This window comes from Austrofundulus limnaeus, unplaced genomic scaffold (assembly GCF_001266775.1).
Source record: "Austrofundulus limnaeus strain Quisiro unplaced genomic scaffold, Austrofundulus_limnaeus-1.0 Scaffold49, whole genome shotgun sequence".
In the NCBI taxonomy this organism is placed as follows: Eukaryota; Metazoa; Chordata; class Actinopteri; order Cyprinodontiformes; family Rivulidae; genus Austrofundulus; species Austrofundulus limnaeus.
In genome coordinates, this window is record NW_013952451.1 from 694128 (window position 1) to 711122 (window position 16995).

A 16995-nucleotide genomic window follows, 5' to 3' on the forward strand; every position below is an offset into this window, starting at 1 on the left:
TTATTTCATTGTTCCCATTTTATTTTGAAAAGGAAACTCCAAAGAACAAACCGTACACGGGTTGAGTCGTCATCATTTGTGTTTTCTTTTCTTTTCTCACATCAAGTTAATCAAAAGTTAAACACAGAGTATGTTTTTCCATCTTTATGGGGACTTTGCATTGACTTCCATTCATTTTCCAGTCATATTTATATAGTCTGACTCTTTGTCTAAACTCACACCCCCCATTAATGCACAGCAGAGTTCTGACCCTAACCCCACAAGCCAAAAACAGCATTTGAACTTATGGGGCCCAGGCTTTGGGCCTCATAAGGAGAAGTGGGTCCTCACAAGGTAGCATATTTTGGAAAAATGGGTAACCCTAACCCCGCCCCTCGCACTGTGACTGCTGGATATGGGCAACAGTGACCCCCGTGACCCTAGAAGAGGAATAAAAGGGTATAGATAATGGATGGATGGATAGATGGATAAATGGATGGGTAACACATGCTGGAACACACACACACATACACGTACACACACGTACACACACAGAAAGATGGGCATAACCATTATAGCCTCACCTTCACCTTCAGTGGCAGGCAATATTAAGGGTCACAAAGTCTGTATGTTCTGCTGTTCAGCTCATACGGCTCTAAATATAATTATTTTCAACCTTAATCAATAAACTACAATAGAGGCAGCTTGAATCTCAACATCAATAYACCAATACAGTATAACAAAAAACATCACAACAACAAGAACACACTTTTATGACTACAACAAAACACATTCAGACGTTTTAACCTTCTGTATTTCAGTGTTTGAGAAGGTTTCAATCATGATCCGCTTCCACTTGGAGAAGTTCACCTGTCTGCTTCACTCGCAGCAGAGCATTCATCCAATCATCTGCTTCGTACTTTTGAACCAGAAGGTTCTTTGTGATAAATCACATCGACACTTCAGGTGGCTCCAACAGCATAAAGAGACACAAACTTTTTAATGAGGAGGACCTGGTTCTGTTCCAGTGTGATCGTTTTCAGGAAGGTTAACAGAAAAAAAGTTCTGCACTGAAGTAAAGAAAAGTAAAAAGTTTGAGCAGCACGAATGCGGTGTTAGAAACAAAAGCCTAAATTGAAAAAGTAAAATGGCTTCTCTTTAAATTCATAAGTCTGTGACCTTTTCCCAAAGGGCAGCGGTGTCATCACCGGCTGCCGCTCGACATGTAATCCTGGTAAAAGGCAAAGGAGGTTTTTTATTCTACAGCACTGTCAAGAATTCCTTACAACGGCATTTGTCAGGGTTTTTATTTCTGTTTGAAGTTTTCTGTCATCCTACACTCTAATAAGCTTTTTTTCCTCCTAATGTTGAGACTGTTTTTCTTTTGTTCCTCCTGCTTGTTTTGCTTCCTGCCCTTTAGTTGTGCTTTTTTTTTTCTTCCTCTGATTTTCGTCATCCCTCCCTTTTGTTACTACTGCTGTGTATTATATTCATTATTTCCTTTGGATTTTGTTTCTTTGTATGAGTCTTTGCAGACATCCTGCCTGCAGAGTTTTCCTTAGGTTAAGTATTTCAGCAGCAATAAGTTGTGATCGAACGTACGAGACTACATTAAGTTTAATAAAAATCCCAATTGGGTTGCATCACAACTATGAGGAAACTAGTTCCTAAAGTCATTTCTTGCTTTACTGACAAATTGTAATCTGGATTTTAAAACTTTGTTGTTGTTGTTTTTTATTAATAAAAACTAGGGGTGTCCCGATACCGATACCAGTATCTGTATCGGGTCCGATACCAGCATCAAGTACTCATACTCGTACTCGCAAAAGCCAGCCGATACTCTTAACCGATATCGCTTTTGTCCCCTCCTGGGCTGCGCTGCAGCACAAAGAGTAACCAACAATCCATACCAGGCGGGGGCGCTAATGCACTGACAAGTTATTTCCGACCGCACCCCCGAATAACAGAAGAAGAAGGATGAGGAGAAGAAGAAGAAGTAACGTCGGCCGTTTGGAGATATTTTAAGATCGGCACGGAGGACACAAGTTGAACAGATAATCAACACGAACCCCGCTACTTGGTATCGGCATCGGTGAGTACCTAAACTGAAGTACTCGTACTTATACTCAGTCTTGAAAAAACTGGTATCGGGACACCCCTAATAAAAACAGTGTTTAATAGAATATGTGTACTGCTGTATTGGTACATTAAGTTATAAAACAGAAACTGAATTATGGATTTGTACTAACAGATTTTTTCTTGCATAGGAACATGTAAACTACCTGGCCATCTTTACAATTACTGAAGGAGCCTGGTCAGTGTTTGGCTTCACCCCCATCCAGTCCCCCAACCCCTGGCCTCTACTCACTCAGCAGCTGGCAGCGCAGGACCTGCAGACTTGTCTTCATGGTATCATGTGATCCGGCTCCTCCTCCACAGTGCTCATGGTTCTCTGCAGGGAAAAAAAAAGAAAAAAGAAAGAGAGCGAGAGATAAGAGGAAACTTTCAGGTCATGAAGCTCTGTCGTCATGTCTGCACAGGTTTTTAGCAGAACAAACAGAAAAAGAAAAGCCTCAAAACAAGTAAAATGAACTGTACAAAGTTTTATTTAAAAATGTAGAACTGTGGAATCAAAGGGCTTCAAATCTGAACCAAAAGCTTTGTAGGTGTTTTGGAACAGCCGATACATTTCTGTCAGGAAGTACTGATGGCTGTTCTTTCAGTTTTAGCCTTCTGCTAAATAAAGACCCCCCCAAAACCCCCCTATTCACACCAGAAAAGAAAGACATAATCTGCAATTTGCTTCTCTTTATGAAAAAACATCTGGGAAATACACATTATTCCAAAAGACAAAAAAAATACTTACAAGAAATATATATTTATTAGGGGTGCAACAATACATGTACCCGTATCGAACCGTATCGAACAATATAGATTTTAAAAATTTACTTTATCAACTTGTCTTCTGAAGATGCTCTGTGTTAAAGGATCAGTGGATCTGTGTTCGACTACTCCACCTAGGCTGCATTTTTGAGTGCAGGTCCACTGAGAAACTTGCTGTTTCAGCAACATTTAATCAAAAAACTGTACTTTTGAGGTTAAACAAATGTTCGTAATTAATATAAATAAATTACAAGTTAAAAGGGTCATGGAAATTTCTTTTTTTGTATCGAAAAATATCGAACCGTGAGACTAAAGTACCGAACCGAACCGTGAATTTCCTGTATCGTTGCACCCCTAATATTTCTATACATAACTCCATCTATATAAATGAGTATGTGTGTGCATAATCTGCTGAGAATGCTACAGAATAAGATTTACTCCCTCTAGATTAGGAGATCAGCCCATCTTTTCAGAGTGAGATGTGTGAGGTTGGACTACAGAAGCTCAAAGTACAGATCTTTTCATTAGACTTTCTTTTCACACCATGTTCAGAAACCATCAATGTGTTTACTTTTAATGACTGCAAAGAAAGCAAGAAAGAAAAGTGTCTGCAAGCACAGCCTGTTTGCTAATAGTTGAAAATAATTCTTCAAATTAAAGARCCGAAACAAAATACAGAAAAAAACCACAAACTGCTTCTTACAACACAAGATAACACAAAATACAATAAAAGCAAAATGACATTTTACAAACACAAAAGTTTCCATAACGAATGTTGAAATCTGCTGCAGAGGTTTGTCTCCTGATTTATAATTGTCTCTTGGTTCAATTTTTAACTGCTCCTATTAAAGTTTCTGCTTCAGAATTATGTTTTAGCAAAAATAACATTAAAAAAGGAATTAGAAATTAATCAATTATAAATCCACCACTTGAAAGCAGTTGGGAAACAACATTTTTCCAGTAAAAAACAAACAATATAAAGCATAATTATAAAAGACAATAAATGGCGACTTTTAAGAGTCACAATATAAATATATTAACTCCACTTCCGACTGTGTCCTGAACCTCTTGTGTCTAGTCTGAACATAATCTGAGTCAAGCTGTAGGACCCCTGAAAAAAGTCCACACAGATGCTGCTTGGTCAAACATAAATAAACAATAAACTGCTGGAAATAATCTGAAGAGTTTTAAGTTTTTTGTTTGACTTTACGCCGTTATTCCAGTAGAAAGATTACATTCCTCTTGCCAGAAACCAGAACAGACGTTCTAAAGCTACCTGCTGTTGCTACTATTTATGCTCACAAAAAACACTAACCTATGCAAAACTAACAGAGGTGCAAAGGTTGTTGTTTTATTTGGTTCACATTCATATTGAAAGATTAAAGGAAACGAGCAGCACCGTTGTGAATCTTTCAGAAAATAAAGAAAAGCTGGCAGTTGACCCCACACTATTCATGCACCCAAACATAGTTTCCTCATTTCAAGTCCACAAAATCATGTAAAACTTAAAAAACAAAAGCTGCTTCTACAGGAAGTACAGTCAGAAATGCAGCTGAGTGGTTTTGGACACAAGTGATGTCACACAGGCTCGGCCTCCTGCAGGAGCTCTGAATTTTCATGGATTTTGTAGAAAATGGCATGCATTTACAAAAATATTTAGAAATATGATGAATATTCATACTGAATATAACTTTATCAAAATTATAGTTATTTGACAAACTAAAGTAGCCTTCATTTTACCTTTAATTATTTGTTTCTTTTTTTGTCACCAGTAGAAAACGAAACTAAATATTAGTTTATTTAGTTTATTTCTTCATCATCACTGACTTTTTTAAGTGAAGAGAAATAGAGACAGAGAGAAAAACAGAGAGAGAAGTGATTAGAAAGATAGAAAGATTGAAATAGCGATTAGAAGTATATTAAATATACACCATCAAAACACAGGACCACACACCCAACATCTGTCCGCTCACCTGAAAAATAAATGGATATATATATGGAGGGCATATATAAAAATATACGCATACCCATACATATATAAAGATATACATACATACATGCCTACATTCATAAATATTGTCTGTATATACACATAGACATATATATACACATTCAGTGACCAGTCAGAACCCCCCGGATCAGAGCACCTGTCTGTGAGCGGTTGTGAACATGTGTGTATATACAAGATTTCTCCAATAGAATATTTAATAGTGACTGTGGAGGACTGAGACCCAACCCCGCAAGACACGAGGCAGACATAAGGAAGACCAGAGCCCAAGGGCCCGAGAGGGATCCCGAGCGCAGAGCCCCAAGGGGCACCCGCACGGGAAGATCTGCCCACCCATCCCCCAGATCAGACCATAGGGGAGAACTGGGAGAGTCCCCCCAGCGACCACACGCACAGCCCCCGGGGCCAGCAGCGACAAACTCATGAGCCCCACCAGCACCCACCATACCAGAGCAGATCCAGGAAAGGGCACAGAGGTCCGGGACCCCAGGGCGCACCCCCTCCAGGCCAAAACATGACAGGTCCAGAGGCCCCGAGCCCCAGCAGGCAGTCACCAGGCCAGGCCGGCACACACCCCAGCGCCCAGCCCCAGACCCCGGGAACCCCCAGCACGCCGGCGGCCAGCCGCACACCCCACCGGGGGGCCGAGTAGCAGCGGGCCCGCAGATAAACCAGCAGTAGGGGCAGTCCAGACCGCAGCCTGACAAATACCCTAACATACACAATCGCACCATCCCATCCTCATCCTCACTCCCACTCAATCAAAGACATACAAGGATGCCACATTCCACTCATACCCCCGATACACACTCCATACCCCCCAGGTCCAGGACATGCACCCACCCCTTATTGGAGGCAGCACACACCCGAACCCAGGAGGTAGACCCAATCATTCTGAGGTGGAGAGGAGCAGATAGCCAAGGCCCGGCTCGGGCCACACCAGGACACCCAGCCAGCCCCCCGCCGCAGAGAAGCCACACCCATGACCACACCACACCGCCAACGACCAAGTGCACCCCCCCAGCCGTCCACCCCCCGGAACCCGGCAGCCACCCCGGCCAGGGGCCCACCACCAGGAACCAAGAGCCACACCTCAGGAGACCAAGCAGCACCAGGGAGGACGGAGAGCCAGCCCCGCCCCGGCAACCATCCAAGCCCCGAGCCCACCCACAGCCCAGGACTGCCCCTGGCGGTCCGCCCTTCTTCAGGACCCCCTCCCCAAATGGCAGTCGGGGAACGGGAGGGGAATTAGGACCCTGAAACCCACCCCCCCACCCCCAGATGTACTGTTGGTACGTGTTGTTCTATAGAGTAATTAAAAAGGGAAAGAAGAAGAGGCAGAGGCCGGCGTGGTGCCAGTTTCCCCTCCACCACTACTCTAACCCAAAACCCTACGTGTCTATTTGTCTATTTTACCTTTAATTATTGATGAACTGCAGGATTATTAAAAGTTAGTTACATTAGTTACCTTAGTTCAAAAGCTCTCTAACCTTTAATACATGTCTAACACGTGGTGTAAAAATACATTTATGCGAACATTTACAAACATATTTACACAGTATAAATAATTAGATATTAAAAACTAAACTGTGAGTTTGTCTATGGATAAAGCATTACTAAATGTGTTAATTTACAGCTTATTAAGAATGAATCATCCTTAATTGATGATTTTTTCAAGGTTAACTAACCATTTATTAATGATTAAGTAAGGCTAAATTAGGTGTAGTTATCATAAAGTGTTCCCAGGCAGATGGAGTTCATGAGTATTTTTATACTTTGAAAAAGCTTCATGCAGGAAGTGAAACATAAGGACTAGCGTGTAAAGATGCCCAGGTTCCTCCTCAGCCAAATCCAGCACAATCACAATCCCTGCAACACAAATCTAACCAAATGTGTGTGGAATTAGGTTAAAAAAACTGCAGTGAAAACTATTTGTCTATTTGTCTCAACCCTTGTTGTAATACTCTAAATGAAAACGAAAACAAATTGAAGATTCACTTTCCAAATGTTGCCGTATTTTTCAACCAGACAGGGGGAAAAAAAGTTGCATGGCAACTGGCATGCACACAGACGACACCAATCGCCATGGCAACCCTAATGGTACATCACAGTAACTTCAGATTCATTCACAAGGACATTCTGGGGCTCAAACAGAACTGTGGGGGAAAAATAAAAACAATTAATAAAAGGAGATGAATGAATAAGAAATCCCGTCAGACGGAGTCACATGTTTTGTGTTTGAGCCTCTGCTGACAGGTCCTGGTCCTTGTAGCTCATGGACCACTGTTCTGAGCAGTGAGTCTAGAGTGGGGGGGGGGGGGGGGGACACAGCCAAGGTCACTCCAGACGACAGAATGAAATAAGCCTGTCACTCCATTTGCTCTGTGGCTAGCAGCTACAGGGACGACAATGCTTTTAATTTTGGACTTCCCTCGATTCTGCAGTCGTCCATCGGAGGGAGAAGAGGAGGGAGAAGAGGAGGGAGAGGAGGTGGGCTGGCTGTGTGCCCACAGTGGCTGCAGCCCGAGAGCCTTTCCACAACTGGAGAGGAAGAGGAGGGGGAGTGTGGGAGTTGTTGACGACGGTGTGAACCACAGTGTTGTGCTTTCACAGTCAACTGATAACTGGAGCTCCAACAACAACAACAGCTGAAGTGATGCTTCAGTTTCCCCCTCCTCTGGTCTGGATGCTGCGCTCCCATGCTTCGGTTTATCTTTGTGCTACAAACTGTGGGAAGCCTTCAGGCTGCTTCTGCCTCAGGGGCAAAACAAAGGAAGGTGTGAGAGCTGCGCCTTGGAGGTAACTGGACAAACAGCAAAAATACAGAAATGAAATAAAAACCAGTATCTTCTTTAATTAAAAGCCTCCAGAGATTTAAACGGTGATCACCGTATGTCAACATATTATAACATTGTTTGGGCTGGCTAAGGTTAATTAGCTGAACTGGAGCGCTCCTTCAGTGACAGACTGCTGCATCCGAGGTGCACAAAAGAGCGTTATCGCAGATCCTTCCTCCCAACAGCTGTCAGACTCTATAACCAGCACCATGCCCAAAAGTCACAATAAGTTTTAACAAAAGTCACAATAAGTGTTAACAAAAGTCACAATAAGTGTTAACAAAAGTCACAATAAGTGTTAACAAAAGTCACAATAAGTGTTTAAACACCTGCTGCTGCAACATCATTTACAGTCTTAGACTGTAACTATTCATTGTAATTAATCAACTGAACAATCATTTGCACTATAATCTGCTGTAATTGTACATCTGTGTTTCATGTCTGTATTGTGAGACTTCACTTACAGTTATTGGTCTGTTGGGACTGTTTTTGCACTAAAAAAAGAAACTTCTGATTCTGAATGTTGGATTCTGAAACAAAACATCGCTTTTCTATTCTTGCACAGCTCTTCATATTATATTTTTATTTTTATTATTAGTAGTTGTATCATGGCTAGTAAGTGTTAATTTTGTTTTGTATGTGCTATCATTAGTTTGTAAAGTAACTATTGTGTGAACCTTTGTACTGATGCTGCTGTGACACCTGAATTTCCCCGCTGMGGGASAATAAAGGCTATTTCTATTCTATTCTATTCTATTCTATTCTATTCTATTCTATTCTATTCTATTCTATTCTATTCTATTCTATTCTATTCTATTCTATTCTATTCTATTCTATTCTATTCATCTTGAATTGTGGTAGAGACATTCAAAACAGGCAAATCCTTACAGCCTGTCTTTTGTCTTTTAACAATAAATGATAAAATGTTCTTTTTTTGTGCATCTGTTGCATAATTCCTTATGCCAAACGCCCTGCTTGTTGTGATCTTTAAGTTTAGCTCCATTTCACAGCCCTGTCCTTCCACATGGACACAGGGAACGTGCACCCTCAGAGGTGTCCACGTCTCTTTTCATGTTGTTTTATCCTTCGATGCACGTTCCCTGATAACGCGTGGCCTGCAGTCTTTCTCAATCTGTTTCCTGAGCTGCAGGCACGACGACGCCCCCCGACCCGGTGCAGGTTGTGTCTGAGGGGAAACTTTACATCTAAGAATTTTTGGTGAACTCAAACAAAAGCTCAGGGGCCAAGCGCGTGAGACTAAACCTCGCTGCGCACCGAGAATATTTATTCAAGCACAGAGCCTGTGGCCGCGCTGACCTGAGCGGCTCGGATAACTTAATTATTCGTCCAGGAAACACGCACCAGCTGAATGATTGCAAGTATTGATCGGACGCAACAACAGGCTCATATTAAAGCTAGCAGCCCGAGCTAGAGCCACGGTAGCTTTCTAACCTTTATGTCCCAAAGGGGAAGCCTCAAAGCCCAGTCACCGTGCGGCACGGCATACCTGAGCGAGCCCGGGCTCTGGTAGGTGAACCTGACAGAAAGAAAGGCTACTGTTGTGTCACGGAGGCTGGCAGAGGCTGTGCAGGTTATCAGTCAGCGCACTCACCTCCCATTCAGGTCCTCCTTGGAACACAGCAACACCGCGGCCATTAAAAGTACATTAAGCTCCCAGTTTACCCTTACTCTGATGGCAGACCCCCTCCATCTCTCAATCACAAGACTAAATAACAAAACACCATGACTCCTACATTTTATTACACTTTTATTTATCAAAATGCAAAACACAAATTTCAGGTTATTAACCCACCTATAAACAACAACAGGAGTCTGCGGTCATGACTATAGCTGGATGAAATGCAGCAGGAGCTCGTGTTTAATGGCAATTTCAAGAAAAACTGTTGTTAATTCAAGAAAAAGACCCATTTCTCCAGATGACTCATGGCTGTGTTGGAGTGGTTAAAGGAGTCGTCCTGGAACCGGAAGGTCACCAGTTCGACCCCCCATTCCAGCTGTTTCCGTCGTTGTGTCCTTAGGCAAGACACTTCACCCACCGTGCCCGCTGATGGTGGTCAGAGGGTCCGGTGGCGCCGGAGCACGGCAGTCCCACCTCTGTCAGTGTGCCCCAGGGCAGTTGTGGCTGGAGCTTACCACCATCAGTGTGTGAATGGGTGAACGCCTGATGTGTAAAGCACCTTGGGGTCCATGTGGACTTGATAAGGTGCTATATAAGTTCAAGCCATTTACCATTAAAACTAGCTTGGTTATCTCAAGATTGCACAAAAGTCAACTTGTGATGCAAACACAGTCGCATCATACAACTTAGAAACAGCCTGAACTAATTTTAACGTTATTTTAACCCCTTAACAGTTGCCCTGCCGGTGGACAAAAATGCTGTCATTTCTACCTTTTTCAGACATTTCAGACGCTACCAAGGATCAGACGACTTCCTCAGTTCTTACCTTTAGTTTGACACCCTTAAAAAAATAAAAAATGTCAAAAGGTTTTTAAGGAATTTCTTGGGTGACTAATGGTTTTAACTTGTTGAATAAACTGCACTGAAACTTTGCTATTAATGGTCCTATTTTTAATTCTAGTAGAATTTTTCAAGATTGTCTCAAGACGTTCTGATACCAATCTTGGCAAACACTGAATGAATAAAATCTGGCTTTAAAGACTCAGTCATTATTGGATAGATATCATGAAAAAAGTCTTTAATAAAGAAAAAGACATTTTAAATGTCTGAAGACATTAAATGTGTAGGACTACGCTATGAGAATACATCTCCTTTAAAGTGCCTGTGACATGCATTTCCATGAAATACAAAAATTCAAAGAAAATATATTTATATTTAAGAAACTTGGCACAGTACACATGATTTGACCAGTTATGTCACATACAGTAATTGGCACATTTTCTTTTGACCTTGGCTCCGCTAAAGTGAAACGGGAAGTGACATCAAAGGGGAACTCTGAGAAAAAAAACTCCCTGATTTTTGTTTATTTAAACAATATTACTTGACTCTTTCTCATCTCTCTATATTAGTGATTAAAATAATCTAAAGGAACATCAGATTCTTCTCTACAGTCTGTGTTGTTGGCCATTTTAGCAACGCTCTGTTCACATTCAGCCATTCCCCTTTGACATCACTTCCTGTTACTTCACAAGCAAATATTTCAACAACTGTTCATCTCAGCGGCATGAAATCTTTTTTTACAATATGTTATCAGTGTTATCCTTCCAAAAATACATTCATTTTTATAACAAAAATTTGACGTCACAGGCACTTTAAGCACTACACATTGAGTAACATTTTAGTTTTGAACTTTTGCGTTGATGAGTTATCCATATATGTCTGTTAGCAAAATATCTCATGAACTACTGAAGAGATTTGAATGAAATTTTCAGACTATAACTACTGAATCTATAACTGACAACAAGGCCACCACAGCTAATCGATCTTAGTCAACACAAAATGGCTCCAGCTCAATCAGTTTTACAAATAATGAGCTAAATTTAAACCTGTTAGCAGCTGAGACTCATCCCTGACACATATTTGAAGAACTAACAGACTGCGTACAACGTTACGTTCAAGGTTTGATCAAAACTGCTCTAACCTTATCATGTCTCAACATAAAATAGTTTATAGTTTATAAATCTGCAAGAGAAGCAGCTGGTGACGTGATTTCATTCGAGGAATGCAGAGTCATTAATAATAAAGAGATATCAGATAATTGACACCCATTTCAATCTTTGTTATGTAAGCAGGAGAAATAAACAACTTCCATTGAAGAAACGCGTGCAGAGTTATGGTCGAATATCTCAGATTCCAGAACCACTCGGATCGATTTCTGTGCTCGGTGAGCAAACTGTCAGCTCAAATCCACATCTTAGCTTCATTCCCTGCAGGGTAACATAATGTAAACGTCACTGAAAACTCAGGGCAGTGCAGCGTTAAAGATGATGCATTTGTCAATAGCTATCGACGGAAACGGCAGCACAACATATCTGTGCAATACGGTTAGAGGTATACAAAGAGAAAACAATCCTTTCTGAACAAGCTGACTTCAAAGCGGTTATATTCTTAAAGGAAAAGTGTCTGAAGCTTGTTCAGTAAAGAAAACCCATTCAGACAGAATCAAGTGCCTGAAATCAGTCCACCAAAGGAAGGGGGGGGGGGGGTCAGCAAGTACAGACCTTTTTTTATTGACTCAGTACACACATAAACAAAACTGAGGCAGTTCATCTGAGGACTCGTGGCTGCACGAGCATGTGAGAAACAAACCTAAAGATAAATTATATCCAGCTGGGTTTTCTGTCGCTTTGCGCAGCTGCTCGAGTCCATTTACAAGCAGAACGTTTACCATCATGAGCTCCCTGCGTACGTCAGGACCGTGTTAAATCTCCCGTAACAGAATTATGCCACATGTCAACTCCATCAGGACATATCGAACGTCAGCAGTCGGGTCCTTCAGGATCAGTACAAGTCGAGAGCGAAAAGCAAGTCAAGTTGTTTTAAGTCTGCAGGCAGTCGAGTGGAAAGGAAATCGAGTCTCACATCAGCAGATATGACGTTAATTCTCTCTCTTTTTTGTAAAGTAAACCAAACTCAAGTTTAAGACAAGTAATCAAGCTTTAAAAGATGTCAGTCCCACAGGGTCTTCAAAAGCAAAGTCTAAGCCAGAGTTTGGTTGGCTCAGTTAGTAGAGATGTTGCCTCTCACCAAGGTTGTCTGATCAAATCCCAGCTGAGGACCTTTATAGGTAGATATTCCATGTTCTCTCTGTGCATGTGTGGGTTTTCTCTTGAGTACTTCAGTTTCCTCAGGTTAAAAACACGACTGTTAGGCTACTTGGTAACTCTAAACTGTCCCGAGGTGAGAGTGAACGGTTGTCTCGTTTGTCTCTATGTGTCCCTGGGATGGACTGCAGACCTGTCCAAGGTGTACCCTGCCCCTCGCACTGTGACTGCTGGATCTGGGCTCCAGTGACCCCCGTGACCCTGAAAGGAAGAAGTGGGTATAGATATCAGATGGATGGACGGAGGCCAGAGTCAGCATGAATCAAGTCCAAGACTAGTTCCTTATTTTGTTGATTTTGTCCCAATTCAAACACAAATCACAAAACATCCCAGCAGATTCAGAAAGACCTGCAGTCCAGTCAGCAGCTTAAACCAACAGATATAAGTTGATATAACAGATGAGTTATAAGATGAGTTTTAGCATTAAGAAAAAAAATGTAATTCATGCTGAGACTCACACTCATTAAGATTATTAAATCATTCTTACCTCATTATTTATTCATGGTTACATTTGACCTAAGTTTCAGGACTTAAGGTAAATTCCTCTACAGTCAAGTCCACGTCTGCAAGGTTTACAGAAAATATGTATTTTTACTAAACTCTTTGTAAATTTTCCATCTAAGTTCGTCAAAAATTTATAGTAATCAAATCAAATCCATTTCCATAAAGTGGATTACTGAGTCCTTAATTTCTCTCAAAAAGATCCCCTTCTGAGCACGAAAAATGACTAATTGACACAGTTTTTTAAAATGCTACTGCACCCATTATTAGTCCTACATGGAAACAGAAAGGAAAAGGACAATATAGTCCTTAACACCCTCACAAGCTGTTTGAAGCACAGTGTTTGTTTAGAATAAATTTGTGAGAAAAACGTTGGTTTTTGGCTGAAATGCGGGCGCAAATCAAACATGTTGAGTTTGAGTGTAAGCTCTCAGGAAGAGAGACTTGTAGTTGTAAGAAAACTGGACTAATTACTTTGGAAGTTCAGACTTCAGCTGTTAAAACATGTTTTTTTTATGTTAAACTAACATAAGTACTGATGAGTGAAGCCAGAGGTTGATAAATACTCATTTTCACCAGACTAAATGACGATTAACTGGGGATTTTCAATGTGGCAAAGACTAGCGTCTAGTGTAATAATTCTCACTTTTTGCACGTTTTGACTTCCAAAGAAATCTCCACATCAGTCCAAGTAATCACGTTCTAATTGCCAAGACAAGTCTCAAGTCAATTATTTAGGAAGTTGCTGCTTTGCAACGTTTCAGATCTGAGGTTTTCAAAAATGTCGGATCTCCCTCCAGTCAAGTCAAATCATTTTATGCTCCCTTTAAGTTTTCTTAAAGCAAATTTAAGTCTGCAGCTGTCATTCTGTTAATGTTTAAACAAACTGAGTTCCATCCAGTGCGAGCATATATAGTTTTTTTTACAGAAGGAGTGAAACTAAGGGTGTTGTGCATCACTGCATCTGAGCATTAAAGCCAAGTGAAAGGGTCAGGTATGTTGTGTAACACACACACCTCAGGTCTGGTACACTGACAGGAAACAGAGCTCCTGGGTATAACCTGTGACAGACTCGTTAGGTCACCAGAACGAGGACACAGAATAAAGATGAAGCAGTGGGAACGATGGAGAGAGATGCTGTGGTCAGAGGTTGGAGCTGACGGACAGCAGCATGGTAAAATACATGTTTCTGGACAGGATGCTGTCTTTCTACTCCCAAATTGTTCTTTACCATTTTTGTGACCTTATATGCAAAGCTCTGATGGACAGAAGCCTCATTTAATGTGTTTTAAGCAAGTTAAATGCGTACAATTAACAAACCCTAAAAGGTCATAATCATAGGTGGTTTATTCACAAGAGCAATTGAGGAGACGCCACCTTAAGAAAACATTCTTATCTTATTTGTTCTTCATGCTTTGAAAACGTTCTTGCATTTATGGTGTTTAGTGATTTTCAGGGCTTTGGTTGTTTTATTGTTGAGGTTTATCATTGCATTTTTTATTTACTGTATAGTCTCTTCTGTTTTCAAAGATATGCTTATTTTTTGGTGTTTTCTCGCGCCTCAGGATTGTTGCACGCTACGCAAACCCTCCTGACCGGATTAGATTTCAGCTGGCACCCAGAGAGTCACGTACCTGGTGACTCTCACCTGCAAATCCCTGCACAGACTTTTATTTCTTTTCTCCTGAGAGTTTATGACAGTGACGGAGGCGACATTGGAATGCAGCTCACCCTCGCTGCTGTCTGACTCGTAAATATCCCTCCTTCCTTCCCCCATCTTCTGCTCCGTCCATCTCTTCCTTCTCTTCATCCTGATGTGACCCTCTGACTGAGGGAAAGTCTGAGGGAGAGGAGCTCGCTGGTGATGAAGAGCAACTTGAAACGACGTGTCACGTCTCACAATAAAACTCTTAAAAACCTTAAAATAGCATCGCTCCAAAGACAAAGAAACGCTCAAGATAAGTTCAGTTTCTGAAGAAGGATTTGATACGTTTTTCTCTGAACACTCAAAATATAGATCCAGTCTACATGTGTTTTGTGGACTTGGAGAAGGCGTTAGACCATGTTCCTCAAGGTACACTGTGGGGGTGGGATTGTGGGTCTGTTGTTATGGGCCTTTCAGTCCTTAAGCAGTGTAAGAGTCTGGTTCACATTGCTGGCAGTAAGTTGGACCCCTTCAGAGTGGGAGTTGGACTCCGCCAGGGCTGCCCGTTGTCACAGATTCTGTTCACAACTTTTATGAACAAATTTTCTCTGAGCAGCCAGGGGGCAAAGGGAGTTTGGTTTGGTGGCCTCAGGATTCCATCCCTACTATYTGTAGATGATGTAGTTCTGTTGGCGTCATCACGCCATGGTCTTCAGTTCTCTCTGGAATGAGGATCAGCACCTCCAAATCTGAGTCCATGGTCCTCAGTCTGAAAAGGGTGGATTGCTCTCTTTGGGTTGGGGGGTGAGGTTCTGCCTCAAGTGGAGGAGTTCAAGTATCTTGAGGTTTTGTTCACAAGTGAGGGAAGAATGGAGCTTGGCAAAGTTTTGTGGACTCTGTACCCGTTTGTTGTGGTGAAGAGGGAGCTGAGCTGAAAAGAGAAGATCTCTGTTAGGTGATGGTMCTCTTTTGCATGTGACCAACCTGTTTGTCCACCATGTGGAGGCAGTGCTTATAAGGCTGAGTTCACCTGAAACTCCTCAGACTGAAGAAGTCTCACGGAGGAGAGATGAAACGTTTCATTAAAGAAGAACCCGTCCAGAGGACCTACTKATTTTTCTTTTTGATTTTTCTCCCTGGATTACTGAGATGCATCAGGACATCTCTGTTTACAGGTCGGTCTATGTTCCTACCCTCATCTATGGTCACAAAGTTTGCATAGTGATCGAAAGAACAAGATTGTGGATGCAGGAGGTCAAAATGCTTTTTATATCATCACTCTAGAAACAGTGTGAGAAGTTCAGTTATCCGGGAGAGMTTCAGAGTAGAGCTGCTGCTCCTCCACATCCAGAAGAGCCAGTTGAGGTGGTTCATCTGGTAAGGATGCCTCTTGGACACCTCCCTAAAGAGGTGCTTTGAGCATGTCCAACTGGGAGGAGACCCTGRGGAAGACTAAGGACAGGATGGAGAGACTATGTCTCTYGTCTGGCCTGGGAACACCTTGAAGTCCTCCCAGAAGAACTAGAAGAGRTGGAGGAGGTCTGGGCCTCTGCTCAAGCTGCTGCCCCTGCTAACCGTTGAGTGGAAGATAATAAATGGATGAATGGATGGATGGACTCACAAGTTGGGTCCATCCATCCAAGGCTGGAAATATAAAGTGAAGCATTTTCCTTCCTAACGGGTCCTGAATATTAATATATTTTACCATAAGACAAGGCAACTGAATAAATTAAAAATCTATTTTTTCATCAGATAGTTAAGCTAACCTTTGATGCTTTACAAGAGTTTATTATATTTTCATGAAAATTCCCTTTCAAACAAGATAATGTGAACAAAAAGTGCTGATTTCTAGTCCATTCACTGAAAAAAAGGAAAGAAGGTGTCAAAAGGCAGAACAATCGTCACCCTTGAGAATAAATAATAAATACTTCCAACCTTTTTCTTTATTTCAAATCTGAAACATGTAAAGAATAAAACACAAGATGTGAGTCTAATCTTTACAGGCTGAATCTCTCAAAGCTGCTTCATGCAGTCGAACTTGTCAAGCCAAGAGTGAAATTGACAAGTAAAGTCCGTCCATCCCACTTTGCCACATTGATTATCTGACCAGCGCCGCTCAATAAGGCCACAGAAATGGATAACGAGCATGTAATCCTGCCTGGAACACGAAGCAAACATCTACTCTTAGATTTAAAAAATGAGCCTGAACAAGCTTTGATGAAGTCTGTAATGTAATCCATCAAAGAATCATAGAGGTTTAGTTTTCATTGAACTAATGCTCGTCACCCGCCATGCTTTTTATATTAAACTGAAATGAGTTGTAGTCCTTTTGGTCAAAC

General features: G+C 41.5%; 1 protein-coding gene and 1 long non-coding RNA gene across 3 annotated transcripts in view; one reads left to right on the forward strand and one right to left on the reverse strand.

Annotated features, from left to right (window-relative positions):
* LOC106517485 (uncharacterized) overlaps positions 1–2324 on the forward strand; it is a 6002-nt gene extending 3678 nt beyond the window's left edge. The window contains exon 3 of the long non-coding RNA XR_001310217.1: positions 2247–2324. This is a non-coding gene — a long non-coding RNA (uncharacterized LOC106517485). The remainder of the gene's footprint in view (positions 1–2246) is intronic.
* tmem108 (transmembrane protein 108) overlaps positions 1–16995 on the reverse strand; it is a gene marked incomplete at its 5' end in the record, with an annotated part of 67173 nt that overhangs the window by 24320 nt on the left and 25858 nt on the right. For both annotated transcript variants that reach the window (XM_014008350.1, XM_014008349.1), the window contains 1 exon segment: positions 2348–2431. In XM_014008350.1, coding sequence (XP_013863804.1) covers positions 2348–2431 — 84 coding nt within the window.